Source organism: Eubalaena glacialis, chromosome 9, assembly GCF_028564815.1.
Source record: "Eubalaena glacialis isolate mEubGla1 chromosome 9, mEubGla1.1.hap2.+ XY, whole genome shotgun sequence".
In the NCBI taxonomy this organism is placed as follows: Eukaryota; Metazoa; Chordata; class Mammalia; order Artiodactyla; family Balaenidae; genus Eubalaena; species Eubalaena glacialis.
In genome coordinates this window covers 25288809-25304428 of record NC_083724.1, presented here as the reverse complement: position 1 = coordinate 25304428, position 15620 = coordinate 25288809, and the positions used below count along the sequence as shown (strand labels likewise).

General features: G+C 38.7%; 1 protein-coding gene and 1 long non-coding RNA gene across 6 annotated transcripts in view; one reads left to right on the top strand and one right to left on the bottom strand.

Annotated features, from left to right (window-relative positions):
- ELP1 (elongator acetyltransferase complex subunit 1) overlaps positions 1-3479 on the top strand; it is a 61861-nt gene extending 58382 nt beyond the window's left edge. For both annotated transcript variants that reach the window (XM_061200136.1, XM_061200134.1), the window contains one exon: positions 1076-3479. In XM_061200136.1, the coding sequence (XP_061056119.1) occupies positions 1076-1143 (68 nt within the window). In that variant the 3' untranslated portion in view covers positions 1144-3479. The remainder of the gene's footprint in view (positions 1-1075) is intronic.
- LOC133097834 (uncharacterized) overlaps positions 1-15620 on the bottom strand; it is a 61594-nt gene that overhangs the window by 41633 nt on the left and 4341 nt on the right. For all 4 annotated transcript variants that reach the window (XR_009702070.1, XR_009702071.1, XR_009702072.1 and 1 more), the window contains exons 2-3: positions 11592-11793; positions 9429-9490 (exon numbers count right to left, since the gene is read on the bottom strand). This is a non-coding gene — a long non-coding RNA (uncharacterized LOC133097834). The remainder of the gene's footprint in view (positions 1-9428; positions 9491-11591; positions 11794-15620) is intronic.

Here is a 15620-nt window from a genome sequence, read left to right as displayed (position 1 = left end):
TCTCTCTGTGCTGTGAAATTCAAACATGGAAATGTGAAAGATGTCATGTCCTGCTGTCATACAGTTTGTCAGAATAATTTCTTTCCTGCCAATAAGTCAATACTTGGTATTTATTTTTGGTTAAGTCTAAGAATCAAATATAATTGTAGTTATGCCTAATTTTTTAAAATAAGATACACTATTTTCATAACTTGTTTCTTTTTTTAAAAAAGATGGAGTCTCTTTCAAAGTTTACCCACTATTTAACAAAATTATGGAGCTTGTTGACAATGAAGTTAAGTAGGCTTTTCCAATATTATAAATAAGCAAAACCTCTTGTGGTCTTTTTGTCTACATAGATTTTGTTTGGGGGTGTAGAGAGTAGTAATTGTATATGAAATTATAAAACTGTTATGATTAGTAGAGAAAATCTGGATTGTACAGTATGGCAAAGAAAATTAAGATTTAATAATTTCTAGTCATACATGTGTACCATGCATGTATATATGTATAATGAAAACCATGTTTTTAAAACATTTTATCTTGAGCATTTTTCACACATTTCAAAATATTCATGTAAATAATTTTTCATGTCTGTATGGGTCATATATACAGATGTAACATGAATAATACTGAGAAAGACCATCTTTATATATGCATGTTTTCTCATGTCTCTACTTCCTGTATACGATTCCTACTTAGATAAGAGACTCCATAAATCTAACTGAAAGAGGGCCTGAGAGTTTTATCTAACGGTGACAAATTTCCCCCAACCATCACCCGCCTCCTCCATTTATTTATTTTTTTAAAATATGGACCTTTTTTTGATCAGTGTGTTTGCAGAAATTTTTATCATAAAGCATTTTCCGTCCATTAACTTTACTTAATACATGCCACTACTTTTTTTTAACTCTTATAATTGATGTAAATTTTACAGATCTTAGGTGTATAGTTTGATGAAACATTAACTCTGGTTCTGATGGTCGTCTTGTAGGTGCAAAGCCCAGTTGCCTAATTTTAGCTTAGAGTTACTTGCCTCAGCTCCCGCCAAGAAAAAATAGTGTGCCTATCACAATTTCCCTCTCCTTTCTTTCAGATGCTGAGCTTTTTATACCACCAAAGATCAACAGAAGAACCCAGTGGAAACTGAGCCTTCTAGAGTGACTCTGACCCCAGTTAGGAGGACTCTGGCAGAGAAGACTTTTCCTTCCACTCCTCACTCCTCGAGGCCTGGCTGTTGGGAACTGGGGAGAGTAAGACCATCTACTTTAGCATTACAGAGAGCTGCTCTGTACAGCAGACCTCAGCAGACACCAATTCTTTTTTTTTTTTTTTAAAGTTTTATTGATTGCTTGATTGCTTGATTGCTATGTTGGGTCTTCGTTTCTGTGCAAGGGCTTTCTCTAGTTGTGGCAAGCGGGGGCCACTCTTCATCGCGGTGCGCGGGCCTCTCACTATCGTGGCCTCTCTTGTTGCGGAGCACAGGCTCCAGACGCACAGGCTCAGTAGTTGTGGCTCACGGGTCTAGTTGCTCCGCGGCATGTGGGATCTTCCCAGACCAGGGTGCGAACCCGTGTCCCCTGCATTAGCAGGCAGATTCTCAACCACTGCGCCACCAGGGAAGCCCCCAATTCTATTTTATTTTGCATATAATCTTAATCGTTAGCAAGGCTTTAAGCTTTAACCCATATAGCATCATTTTGTAAAAATTACTGTTCTTCTATTTAGTGCTGATTGAGAGCATATTTCTGGTATTTATGGTAATCAGGACATTGGGTTTCATTCCCAGTTACAGGTCTGAATCATATTGGGACCTTAGACAACTCACAGAATTGATTTGTGCCTCAGTTAACTGGGAATGTTTCGTGGCTGCTACCTCAAAAGTGTGAAGAAAAGTTAAATAATGTTTTCGAATTGTTTTATGTTCCTTGAGGAAAGCCTTATGTATAAACAACTAATGGCTATTAGTGCTCCCAACAATAGGTCGAATTTAATCATTTAAATGACTTCACCTTGAACTAAAGCAAAATGAAAAGTGAAATCTATCCTTTGATATTCTAAGCTTTCCTATGCTGACAGCGCTTATTTTGTAATATCTTGCCAGGTCATGTGCTTCCAGGTATAACTGGTTTGAGCCTCCTATCACTACAGTGTCCATACGGACTATTTTTATTGCCTGTGAATGTTCTGCTAGAGTTAGCAGCGTTAGAGCTGGAACAGATTAGAATTTCTGAAACAGTGTTGCGTACATTTGGGATGGTGAGCAGTGTGCATCATAGGCATGAACGGTAGTAAGTTACTCCTTTTTCTCCAAATGTTGCTTCTTTTAACATAATGTTTTTGTCAGTATCTAGGTCATTTCATTTATTTTTCTTTATGGTGCTTAACTGACCTCTGTCTTTTAGTTATTTTCTTTGGAAGAAATGAGAATGTTATCTCTTTTTGGTGAGTCTAGAAAAAAGCTCAGTTCATTTTGACAGTAGTTTGTGGCTGACTCTTGGGTAAGGTTAAGAATCTCTTTCATGCTTTTAATACCAGAACCAGACCTTTATTACTCTACGTAAACTAACAGGAAGTCAGAGTATAGGTATACCCAGAATTGTGTAACTAAAGAAGGCTTTTCCTAGTATAGCAAAATGTAAACCTTAGAATCTTGGTGTGTTTACTGTATAATTCAACTTTTCTGTGTGTCTGAAAATTTTCACAAAATAATAGAAAAAGTAGAAGAAGAATATCTATAATTAAGTGCCCAACGTTGAAAGGCTGCAAGTGCTTTGTGACTACTCTTTGGTGTGGATTAATGAACATGGTACCTTACATGTCATTTTAATATATTATAGTGCTCTTGCTATGGATAATAGTAAAGGGACCCATGCTGATGGGTGGGAAATAGAAGTAAATGTGTCTGTTGATATTGGTGTGACTTTGCATGGATGTTCACTTTCCTTGAAATAATATATTGAAGCAGCAAAAAAGAATTTGTGTGAATACAAATTACTATCAATTACTCTCTCTCTCTCTGAGCAAGATGCAATTTTATTCATTTGGAGTAGAAGCAGGTGAGAGCAGACCTTCCAAATTGAAGGCCAAGTCAAGGGTGAATTCATGGGGAAAAATGCTGTGTATGGGCAAAGGAGAAACTCCTGGGAGTTGTGAATGCTTAATTTGGGGGAAAGATTCTGTCAAGTTCTAGAGAAGAGTATATAATTCTTCCCCCAAATTTGGCCTCTTCCCAAAGCAAATTCATGCAAGAAGCTAAAAGCCTCAGTTATTTAGTTTTTTCCATGGAATCAGCTTTGTTCAGATGCTCCAGACATCAAGAGGAAACTTGCAGAGGACTTTCTCTGATAAATAAAAGCACATTTTAAATTTAGACTTTTTTTAAAAACAGAGGCAGGAGCTAATGTTTTTATTATGTCTTTATGAGTATAGCTTGGTGTAATTTCTTAGCATTGCTGCGTATTTTAAAATAAATTTACTTTCCATATGTATCTACATATATACACACATGCACACATCTGAGGGATTCTTCATAGTCATAATTGAAGAGGATTTCTTAAAAATAAATAAAACTTTAAGGCATTTTGAGTTTATTTTTGTGCATGGTGTAAAGGTATGTTCTCACTTCATTGATTTACATGCAGCTGTCCAAGTTTCCCAGTACCACTTGCTTAAGAGACTGTCTTTTTCCCATTTTATATTCTTGCCTCCTTTAAGGTTTAATTGACCATAGGTGTGTGGGTTTATTTCTGAGCTCTCTATTTTGTTCCATTGATCCATGTGTCTGTTTTTGTGCCTGTATCACACTGTTTTGATTACTGTAGCTTGGTAGTTTTGTCTGAAGTCTGGGAGGTTTATGCCTCCTGCTTTGTTCTTTTCCTCAGGATTACTTTGGCAATCCTGGGTCTTTTATGGTTCCATGTAAATTTTAGGATTATTTGTTCTAGTTATGTGAAAAATGTCATAGGTAAGTTGATAGGGATTGCGTTAAATATGTAGATTGCTTTCAGTAGTATGGCCATTTTAATAATATTATTCCAGTTCAAGAGCATGGGATATCTTTCCATTTCTTTGAATCATCTTTAATTTCCTTTATTAATGTTTTATACTTCTCAGCATATAAGTCTTTCATCTCCTTGGTCAGGTTTACTTCTAAGTATTTTTATTTTGGGGCTGTGATTTTAAAAGGTATTTTTTTTTTACATTCCCTTTCTGATATTTCAGTGTTAGTGTAAAGAAATGCAACCAATTTCTGTATGTTAATCTTGTATCCTGGTACTTTACTGAATTCGTTTATCATCAGTTCTAGTAGTTTTTGTGTGGAGTGTTTAGGATTTTCTATATACAGGATCATGGCATCTGCATATAATGAAAATTTTACCTCTTCCCTCCCAATTTGGATACCTTTTATTTCTTTTTCTTGTCTGACTGCTGTGGTTATTAGGACTTCCAGTTCTACGTTCAATAGAAGTGGTGAAAGTGAGCATCCTTGTCTTGTTCCAGATTTTAGCAGGAGGGCTTTCAGCTTTTCACCATTGAGTATTATATTGGCTGTGGGTTTGTCATAAATAGGTTTTATTATGTTGAGATATGTTGCCTCTATACCCACTTTGGAAAGAATTTTTATCATGAATGGACACTGAATTTTGTCAAAAGCTTTTTCTGCATCTATTGAGATGATCATGTGGTTTTTGTCTTGTCTTTTGTTGATGTGGTGTATCACATTGATTGATTTGCATATGTTGAACCATCCTTGTGAAGTTGGGATGAATCCCACTTGGTCTTGGTGTATGATTTTTTTTTTTTAATTTATTTATTTATTCATGGCTGTGTTGGGTCTTTGTTGGTGCTCATGGGCTTTCTCTAGTTGCGGACAGTGGGGGCTACTCCTCATTGCAGTGCGCGGGCTTCTCACTGCAGTGGCTTCTCTTGTTGTGGAGCATGGGCTCTAGGCGCACAGGCTTCAGTAGTTGTGGCATGTGGGCTCAGTAGTTGTGGCGCACGGACTTAGTTGCTCCACGGCACGTGGGATCTTCCCAGACCTGGGATTGAACCCATGTCCCCTGCATTAGCAGGCGGATTCTTAACCACTGCACCACCAGGGAAGTCCCATGTATGATCTTTTTTATGTGTTGTTGGATTCAATTTGCTAATATTTTGTTGAGAATTTCTGCATTTGTATTCATCAAAGAAAGATATTGGCTTGTAATTTTCTTTTTAGGTGATACCTTTGTCCAGTTTTGGTATCAGGGTGATGGTGGCTTCATAGAATGTCTTTGGTAGTGTTCCCTCCTCTTCAGTGTTTTCAAAGAGTTTGAGAAGGATTGTTATAAGTTCTTCTTTGTATGTTTGGTACAATTTACCTGTGAAGCCATCCAGTCCTGGACTTTGTAGGGAGTTTTTAAAATTACAGATTCTATATCACTTCTAGTGATCAGTTTTTTCAAATTGTCTATTTCTTCTTGATTCAGTTTTGGTCGGCTCTATGTTTCTAGAAACTTGTCTATTATGTCTAGGTTTTCAAATCTGTTGGCATATAATTGTTTATAGTATTCCCTTATAGTTTTTTGTATTTCTGTGTTACTGGTTGATATTTCTCCTTTTTCATTTCTTATTTTCTTTATTTAGGTTCTCTTGTGTGTCTTTTTGTGCCTGGAGAGTTTTGTCAATTTTGTCTACCCTTTCAAAGAACCAGCTCTTGCTTTTATTGTTTTTTTTTTTTTAATCATCTCTATTTTATTTACTTCCTCTCTGATCTTTATTCTTTCTTCTGCTGACTTTGTTTTGTTTGTAATTCTTTTAAGTGGTTGGTTAGGTTGAGATTTTTCTTGTTTTGTAAGGAAGGCCTGTATTGTGATAAACTTCCCCCTAGAACTGGTTTTGCTGCATCCCATAGATTTTGTATGGTTGTATTTTCACTGTCTGTCATTTGTCGCAAGGTAATTTTTCATTTCCTCATTGACCCATTGTTTTTTTAGTAGCATGGTGTTTTTAGTCTCCATGTAATCGTTTTTCGCATTTCTTTTTCTGTGGTTGATTTCAAGTTTCATGGCATTGTGGTCTGAGAAGATGCTAGAAATAATTCCTACACTCTTAAATTTGTTGAGGTTTGTTTTGTGCCCTGGTATGTGGTCAGTCCTAGAGAATGTTCCATGTGCACTTGGAAAGAATGTGAATTCTGGTTTTTTGGATGTAATGTCCTGGAAATATCCATTAACTCTAACTGTTCTATTGTATCATTATATGATGTTCTGTTGTATCTCTAGAAGAGATCATAGGCAAAACATTCTCTGATATAAATCGTACCAATGTTTTCTTAGGTCAGTCTTCCAAGGCAATGGAAATAAAAATAAATGGGACCTTGTCAAACTTACAAGCTTTTGCACAGCAAAGGAAACCATAAACAAAACAAAAAGACAACCTACAGAATAGCAGAAAATATTTCTAAACGATGCTATGGACAAGGGCGTAAATTCTAAAATATACAAACAGTTCATACAACTCAACAACAACAACCAACCAACCAAATTGAAAAATGGGCATAAGACCAAAATACACATTTCTCCAAATAACACATACAGATGGCCAAGAGGTACATGGAAACATGCTCAACAGTGCCAATTATTAGAGAAATACAAATAAAAACTACAATGGGGTACCACCTCACACAGGTCAGAATGGCCATCATTAAAACTCTATAACATAACAAATGTTGGAGAGGATATGGAGGAAAGGGAACCCTCCTACACTGCTGGTGGGAATGTAAGTTGGTGCCACTGCTATGGAAAACAGTATGGAGGTTCCTCAGAAAACTAAAAATAGAATTACCATATAAGCCAGCAATCCCACTCCTGGGCATATCCAGACAAAACTGTAATCCAAAAAGATACATGTACCCCTATGTTCATAGCAGCACTATTCACAACAGCCAGGACATGGAAACAGTCTTAATGTCCATCAACTGATGAATGGATAAAGAAGATGTGGTACATATATACAATGGAATGCTACTCAGCCATATAAAAGAACAATGGTATTTGCAGCAACAAGAGATTATCATGCTAAGTGAAGAAAGAAAGAGAAAGACAAATACCACATGATGTCACTTATATGTGGAGTCTAAAATACGACACAAATGAACCTATGTACGAAACAGACTCACTCATAGAGAACAGACTTATTTCCAAGGGGGAAAAGGGTGGGGAAGGGATGGAGTGGGAGGTTGGGGTGAGCAGATGTAAGCTATCATATATGGAATGGATAAACAACAAGGTCCTACTGTATAGCCCAGAGAAGTATATATTCAGTATCCTATGATAAACCATAATGGAAAATAATATATAAAAATGAATATATATATGTACAGCCGAATCACTTTGCTGTATAGCAGAAATTAACAAAACATTGTAAATAAACTATTATCCTTCAATTAAAAAAAAGAAAAGTCAATACAATTCACCCTATCACTGGTCTAAAAACAAAACAGAAAACATCTTAGTTTAAGAGGCAATCAGTAAAATTCAATATCCGTTCATGATAAAAACTCTCAGAACCAGAAATAAAAGGGAATTTCCTCAACACAAGTGGGCTAGGATGGGCAAATTTTTTCTGTAAAAGGCTAGAGAGTTAATATTTTAGGCTTTCTGGGACTTTCTTCCAGACTGTCTCTGTCACAACTCTTCAACTCTGTGGTTTTAAGTGCAAAAGCAGCCACAGACAATGGGTAAACAAATGGTGGGGCTATGTTCCAATAAAACTTTATTTACAAAACAGGTGGCCAACGAGATTTGGCCCACAGGCTATAGTTTGCCAACTCCAACAACAGCCCTCCCAGTTTCTCACACCTATTAAACTCCCAAAAAAGCTAGCAAACATCACACTTAGGGTGAAAGACTGAATTTCTCCAGCTAATATCACTCACTGTACACAAGGCCAAGAGTTAAAAACTCTATAGGGGTCCATACTTAGGGAGATTCCTACACTTTTGTGTTTTTACCTCCAGGAGCCCTACCAGAACTTCTCACAGTGACTACGTACTTCTAGCAGGGGGAAGGGAAAATACTGATCTTCTTAACAAGACCTGCACTCAGATGATTTTGGCAGAGCCTAATCAAAGTGGGTTTAACCAGGGCCTAACCAATGTGGCGGCAGGGAAATACCCAACTCCAGCCCCCTCTAACCTTCCTGTCCTACCTAAAGAGTGAAAAAAAACTGAGAAGCACTGGTGAAGTTCACAGTTGAGGTACATGCTCACTTAAAGACTGCCAGCTAATCACACGACTACAGAACACTTCTCCTACCCAACCCCCAGCCTCATCACCATATCATTAAAGACCTATTTATCAAATTTGCTTTTCCCAGTATATCACACACATTAGGCTTTTGACAGAAAATTACAAGGCATACAAAAGGGATTAAAAAACAGTTTGAAGAGCCAGAGCAAGCATCAGAACACGACTCTGATATGGCAGGGATGTTGAGATTGTGAGGCTGGGAACTTAAAATCAGTACAATAAATATGATAACACCTCTAATGGAAAAAACAGACAACGTGCAAGAACAGATGGGTCATGTAAGCAGAGAGTTGGAAATTCTAAGAAAGAATAAGAAATGTTAGAAATCAAAAGCAGGCATCTTATCCATTTAATTAACCATCTTAGGTGGGATATATCTTCATGTTTTCAGCTCAACCCAACATATTTTCTTCCCAGGATCTAATGATATCACATTTTAGTTACCTTTCACTCACTCTTATTACATGAAAGACAATGAAGTATTTTAAAAGCACAATTTTGTTATGCAGATGTGCCCACTAGTGACAACTGTAACAAACACTTTCTCATCAAAGGTCAAAACCCTAGAAGGCAGGAATCCCTGGTATTAATTGTGTACCTCTGTCCTGTTAAGTCTGTGACAGTGCATAGGCTTTATTATTTTCATAATAAATCCTAGAATTCTATCAAAAGCTGGTGTAGCTACTTATCTTTATAATCTGGTGGAAAATTGGAACCCATCAAGCTGCCCGAGGTAAAAGAGACATTACCAACAGAAAGAACGGGAGTGAAAGCCGAAAAAGGGTGTAACGCGCCATCACTTTGGTTGAGAACGGTCTTTTCTCATTGTTTCTACTTTGGCAAGTTAATATAAAAGGTATAACTTCCTTCAGATTTAATTTATACTTTCTACCAAGGTCAAGCCACTAGTGCATATTATAATAGAGTTCTTTGGTATTCTACCTCACAGCAAGTGTAATTACTTAGAGATATACTGAATTTAGATTTCCAAGTCAAGTCAGCAAGATGGGAGACCCTCAGGGGAAATACTGTCTCTGGATTTCCTAAATACCCATAGTTCCTTTAATTTTCATGATCACTAAGGTACGACTGGGAGGCCCTTGCTTGTTGATTGGGGGTGGGGGAGGGGGTGTGGACGGGAGGCACTGAGTTTACCTGGGCGTACTGTTCCAAAACTGTGGCTGCGTCGCCGTGCTTCCTCTGCTCAGCTAGCTTTCCTGTAAAGACAATAAGCGTCTGAGCACAGTCGGCCTACTAAGAACGGTATTCCCAAAACTCAAGTTGAAACAGTTTTTGGTGATACTATTTAAATCAAAATGGTCTCCTACAAATTGGAGATTGAGCTCTACAGAGTATACATTCAAAGTGAACTGCTTTAAAATAGCATTTTCCAAAGTGTTCCCCAAGACTGTTCAAAGGATCATAAAAGGCCGGACCAAGACACCATTCTCAGGTCAAGTACGTTTGTGAAGCACTGGGTAAGATAGAGTTAAGCGTTCTTTTGCTGAAATGCTTCATTAATATGTCTTTATTGTGTATCAAACTATATACTTTGTGAATTTCTATAAGAGAGACAGGCAGGAATACCATGGGGTCCTATCTTAAATGGCAGTTACAATCAAAATTTAGCATGGGATGTGAAAATCACATATAGTCAAAATCAGTCATGAAAAATGCTTACTAAGGCACACATATGGGAAACTGACCTAGCATCTCTCACTAATCCATTTTTTCCTCTAACAGGAAGAGGCTGCTGTTTCTTTGGTGGAGCACTACATGGGGGTAGCTGGCTTATGTCAGGGTCTTGCAGTAACTTCAGATCTGAGACTCATTCTCGGCCCAGTTGAGATAATTACACTATGAGAGGCACACAGAACCCAGAGTTAACTAAGGGGCTGGCAGAGTCACGTCTCCCATTTCATGCTAACTCCAGGGCATATTATCACTGACAAAACCAGGAAGAGTCACCTCCACTGTTTAAATAGCTATCTTTTCTTTCTTTTGGTGACTTGCGTAAACTGCCTAAGTTAAATGTACACATGAAGTGACTCCACCTTGTAACATTTCTCAAAAATCTTTGACCACTGTCTTTTCCACCTTTTTCTGCTAAGCATCTGGGAGAACTAGGTGCACTCCATTATAAGGCATGACAAACAGCAAGCTAAGAGTTGAAAAGAATGTAAGAGAAGATAACAGACACCACGAACAGAACTAGAAAATTTAAACTACAAATAACAAGTTTCTAGAGCAGAAGTATCAACGGAGCCAGAATGAAGAGTTAATAAGACTCAAATAAGGACTTCTTGATACTTGTAAAAAGAGTTCAGCTTGGAAATTGAAAGGGCTTATAGAAGAGTCCACAGATCTAATAACCAGAAAATGCCAGAAAAAGAAAAGTGATAATCTCACACATTTTTATAATCCCAAAGGAAAAAAAACAATGTGAAATTACTAGAGAGAATATGTATGTACATTTAACAGGATATAGTTTGGATTTTTTTTCAGGACTGCTTTTTATGGGGAGATCATAACAATATTTACAAGACTCTTGAAAAGGTAGGGGGAAAATATACCAGCCACTCACTCAATTCAAGCATGGCTGAGAGGGCCAGAGCCCCACCCGTCTCTTCTCCCAGGCACTCTGGGAATGCCACTCCACTCTAAGAAATCAGACTGTGGAATAACCTCACCTCCGGTTCAGGCAATCCCTAGATCCTGATACAGCTAAACTGCCTTTGCTTTCACACTGCTTATACATTTGGCTTCATTTCTGAACATTGCTATTATGGTTTCCAATGATCTATTGTCTATATTTGAACGGTCCCACCCCAAAATTCATCTTTACATTCTCACAGGGCACATTGCTACCCAGCTACACTGCACTAGGTGTACCTGTCAAATGTGAGTTTGGTGAATGAGGTAGAGAAAAGTGTTAGCTAGGTCATTTCCAACTTTGAGCGTTCTCTCACGATTCCAGCTTTTCCCCTTCCCGAGGACTGGAATACAGATGTGGAGAAAATCCACCTTCAACTCTCTGCCTAAGAGATGGCAGATCCGCACCATGGGAGGACTTGTCAGTGCCATGAGAGAGACAAGTAAACTGCTTTCTTTATTGTGCCATTGTATTTGGGGAACTCTCGTAGCAGTTCAGCTTTTACTCTACCTAATAAGCCATTCCAAATTAACCTCCACCCGTGCACATGACAGTGCACCAAGGCGTGCTGCCGCCTGACACGTGTCTGCAAAACTGCCAAACAAAACCACAGAGACACAAAGCCATTAGAGAAGTTATCTGGGAGAACCTAATGGCGTGTTTACCTGCCAGAGTTCTGCCCAGGCCAGCCAGCTGGTCTTTGGTCAAGTGAAGCTGGGCTGCCACACAGAGAGCTTGCTGCCAACTGCCACAAGCCAGAAAGGCATTGAGAGCTTTCTCGTGGGCACCACAGCGGGCAAACACGAGCCCTGCTGGCTCACAGAGGTGCTCCTGCAGCAGGTGTTCCCCGTAAGCAATGCTGATGTCCTGGGACAGGAAGAGACAAAGGGTTGGTGAGGAGAGGTGATAACTGTTTTTAAAATCTCCAAGGTAGGCTGCCTTGGTCATTATACTTGAAACTCCCTGGAATGACTTAGAAAACCCCTGTGGATGACCAGTGAATTCAATCTTTCTTCCATTCAAAACCTTACTGAGGATGTGCCATGTATTCATCCCACAAAAATTACTGAGTACTATTCAGGGCAGTGGGAGTAACAAAGCAAAGCAAAAAATAAAGCCAAACAAAGCAAAAACAAACACAAAAAATAAACAGTAACAAGAACCACTCCCAAGTTCCTGCTCTTGTGGTGAAAGAGTACGGACTTATAAACACACTATGGTCGACAGCATAATGGCAGTTAGTGGTAAAGGGACAGAGCGATGGGAGTGCTATTTCAGAGGGCTGTGAGGAGAAGAAGCCATGTGAAGAGTTACGGGACAGTATTCCACGCCAAGAGCACAGAAAGCACCATGGCCATCGGGCAGGAATAGGTATGGAACGCACAGGAAAGAATAACAAGAAGGCTGGTATGACTGAAGCACAGAGAGCACAGGAGAGGAACAGATAAGGCAAATAAGAGCAAAGAGGCAGGCTTTGGCCAAATTCTCTATTCCCCAGGCTCAGTATTAGGCAGGGAAACAAAGGGACATAACACAGGGTCCCTGCCCTTAAGGAAACCCACAGCCTGGTGGGGCAATAAATCAGTAAATAGCAGATTGATAAATGCCATCCCCAAGGTAAGATCAAGGTGCTCTGGGAGCTCAGTGTTTGGCACCTCAGCCAGGAATGGCTTTCTGGCAGAGGAGACCCAAGAGTTTAGAAGGACAGGAGGGCTAAAGGAAGGGGAGGTAGAGGGCTGGCAGAGGCAGCTGATGCTAAAGAAGCAGGCAGGGGCCAGATCTCAGAAAGACGTGTGCAATTTGTGGACAAACTGAAAATGGTGGCGATGATGGCACGGGCTGCATATCCCAGGTCGGCCACCTCACGTCCCAGGTCCTCAGGCAAGGTGGCTCCTCATTTGAAAATTGTGCACAACACCTACCAGGTTGTTGTAAGAATTACAATACATTTAGCTGATAAGCAAAGTATCTGCATATGAGAATAGCTAAACAGATGTTTGTTCAAACAAACGAACCAAACTTTATGCAGAAATATATGGGCACCACCAGTCCCTCCCATCAGGAAACTTGCATAAGCCTCTTAGATAGCCTCATCCACCAGAGGGCAGAAAGCAGAAGCAAGAAAAACTACAATCCTGCAGCCTGTGGAACAAAAACCGCATACACAGAAAGATAGACAAATGAAAAGGCAGAGGGCTCTGTACCAGATGAAGGAACAAGATAAAACCCCAGAAAAACAACTAAATGAAGTGGAGATTGGCAACCTTCCAGAAAAAGAATTCAGAATAATGATAGTGAAGATGATCCAGGACCTCGGAAAAAGAATGGAGGCAAAGATCGAGAAGATGCAAGAAATGTTTAACAAAGACCTAGAAGAATTAAAGAACAAACAAACAGAGATGAACAATAACTGAAATGAAAACTACACTAGAAGGAATCAATAGCAGAATAACTGAGGCAGAAGAACGGATAAGTGACCTGGAAGACAGAATGGTGGAATTCACTGCTGTGGAACAGAATAAAGAAAAAAGAATGAAAAGAAATGAAGACAGCCTAAGAGACCTCTGGGACAACATTAAACGCAACAACATTCGCATTATAGGGGTGCCAGAAGGAGAAGAGAGAGAGAAAGGACCAGAGAAAATATTTGAAGAGATTATAGTCAAAAACTTCCCTAACATGGGAAAGGAAACAACCATGCAAGTCCAGGAAGTGCAGAGAGTCCCAGGCAGGATAAACCCAAGGAGAAACACGCCGAGACACATAGTAATCAAATTGGCAAAAATTAAACAAAGAAAAATTATTGAAAGCAGCAAGGGAAAACGACAAATAACATACAAGGGAACTCCCATAAGGTTAACAGCTGATTTCTCAGCAGAAGCTCTACAAGCCAGAAGGGAGTGGCATGATATACTTAAAGTGATGAAAGGGAAGAACCTACAACCAAGATTACTCTACCCGGCAAGGATCTCATTCAGATTCGATGGAGAAATCAAAAGCTTTACAGACAAGCAAAAGCTAAGAGAATTCAGCACCACCAAACCAGCTCTACAACAAATGCTAAAGGAACTTCTCTAAGTGGGAAACACAAGAGAAGAAAAAGACCTACAAAAAAAACCCCAAAACAATTAAGAAAATGGTCATAGTAACATACATAACAATAATTACCTTAAACGTGAATGGATTAAATGCTCCAACCAAAAGACACAGGCTTGCTGAATGGATGCAAAAACAAGACCGATATATATGCTGTCTACAAGAGACCCACTTCAGACCTAGGGACACATTCAGACTGAAAGTGGGGGGATGGAAAAAGATATTCCATGCAAATGGAAATCAAAAGAAAGCTGGAGTAGCAATACTCATATCAGATAAAATAGACTTTAAAATAAAGAATGTTACAAGAGACAAGGAAGGACACTACATAATGATCAAGGGATCAGTCCAAGAAGAAGATATAACAATTATAAATATATATGCACCCAACATAGGAGCACCTCAATACATAAGGCAACTGCTAACAGCTGTAAAAGAGGAAATTGACAGTAACACAATAATAGTGGGGGACTTTAACACCTTACTTACACCAATGGACAGATCATCCAAAATGAAAATAAATAAGGAAACAGAAGCTTTAAATGACACAATAGACCAGATAGATTTAATTGATATTTATAGGACATTCCATCCAAAAACAGCAGATTACACGTTCTTCTCAAGTGTGCACGGAACATTCTCCAGGATAGATCACACCTTGGGACACAAATCAAGCCTAAGTAAATTTAGGAAAATTGAAATCATATCAAGCATCTTTTCTGACCACAACGCTATGAGATTCGAAATGAATTACATGAAAAAAAACATAAAAAACACAAACACATGGAGGCTAAACAATACATTACTAAATAACCAAGAGATCACTGAAGAAATCAAAGAGGAAATCAAAAAATACCTGGAGACAAATTACAACAAAAACATGATGATCCAAAACCTATGGGATGCAGCAAAAGCAGTTCTAAGAGGGAAGTTTATAGCAATACAAGTCTACCTCAAGAAACAAGAAAAATCTCAAACAATCTAACCTTACACCTAAAGGAACTAGAGAAAGAAGAACAAACGAAACCCAAAGTTAGCGGAAGGAAAGAAATCATAAAGATCAGAGCAGAAATAAATGAAATAGAAACAAAGAAAACAATAGCAAAGATCAAGAAAACTAAAAGCTGGTTCTTTGAGAAGATAAACAAAATTGATAAACCATTAGCCAGACTCATCAAGAAAAAGAGGGAGAGGACTCAGATCAATAAAATTAGAAATGAAAAAGGAGAAGTTACAACAGACACTGCAGAAATACAAAGCATCCTAAGAGACTACTACAAGCAACTCTATGCCAATAAAGTGGACAACCTGGAAGAAATGGACAAATTCTTAGAAAGGTATAACCTTCCAAGACTGAACCAGAAAGAAATAGAAAATATGAACAGACCAATCACAAGGAATGAAATTGAAACTGTGATTAAAAATCTTCCAACAAACAAAAGTCCAGGACCAGGTGGCTTCACAGGTGAATTCTATCAAACAATTAGAGGAGAGCTAACACCCATCCTTCTCAAACTCTTCCAAAAAACTGCAGAGGAAGGAACACTCCCAAACTCATTCTATGAGGCTACCGTCACCCTGATACCAAAACCAGACAA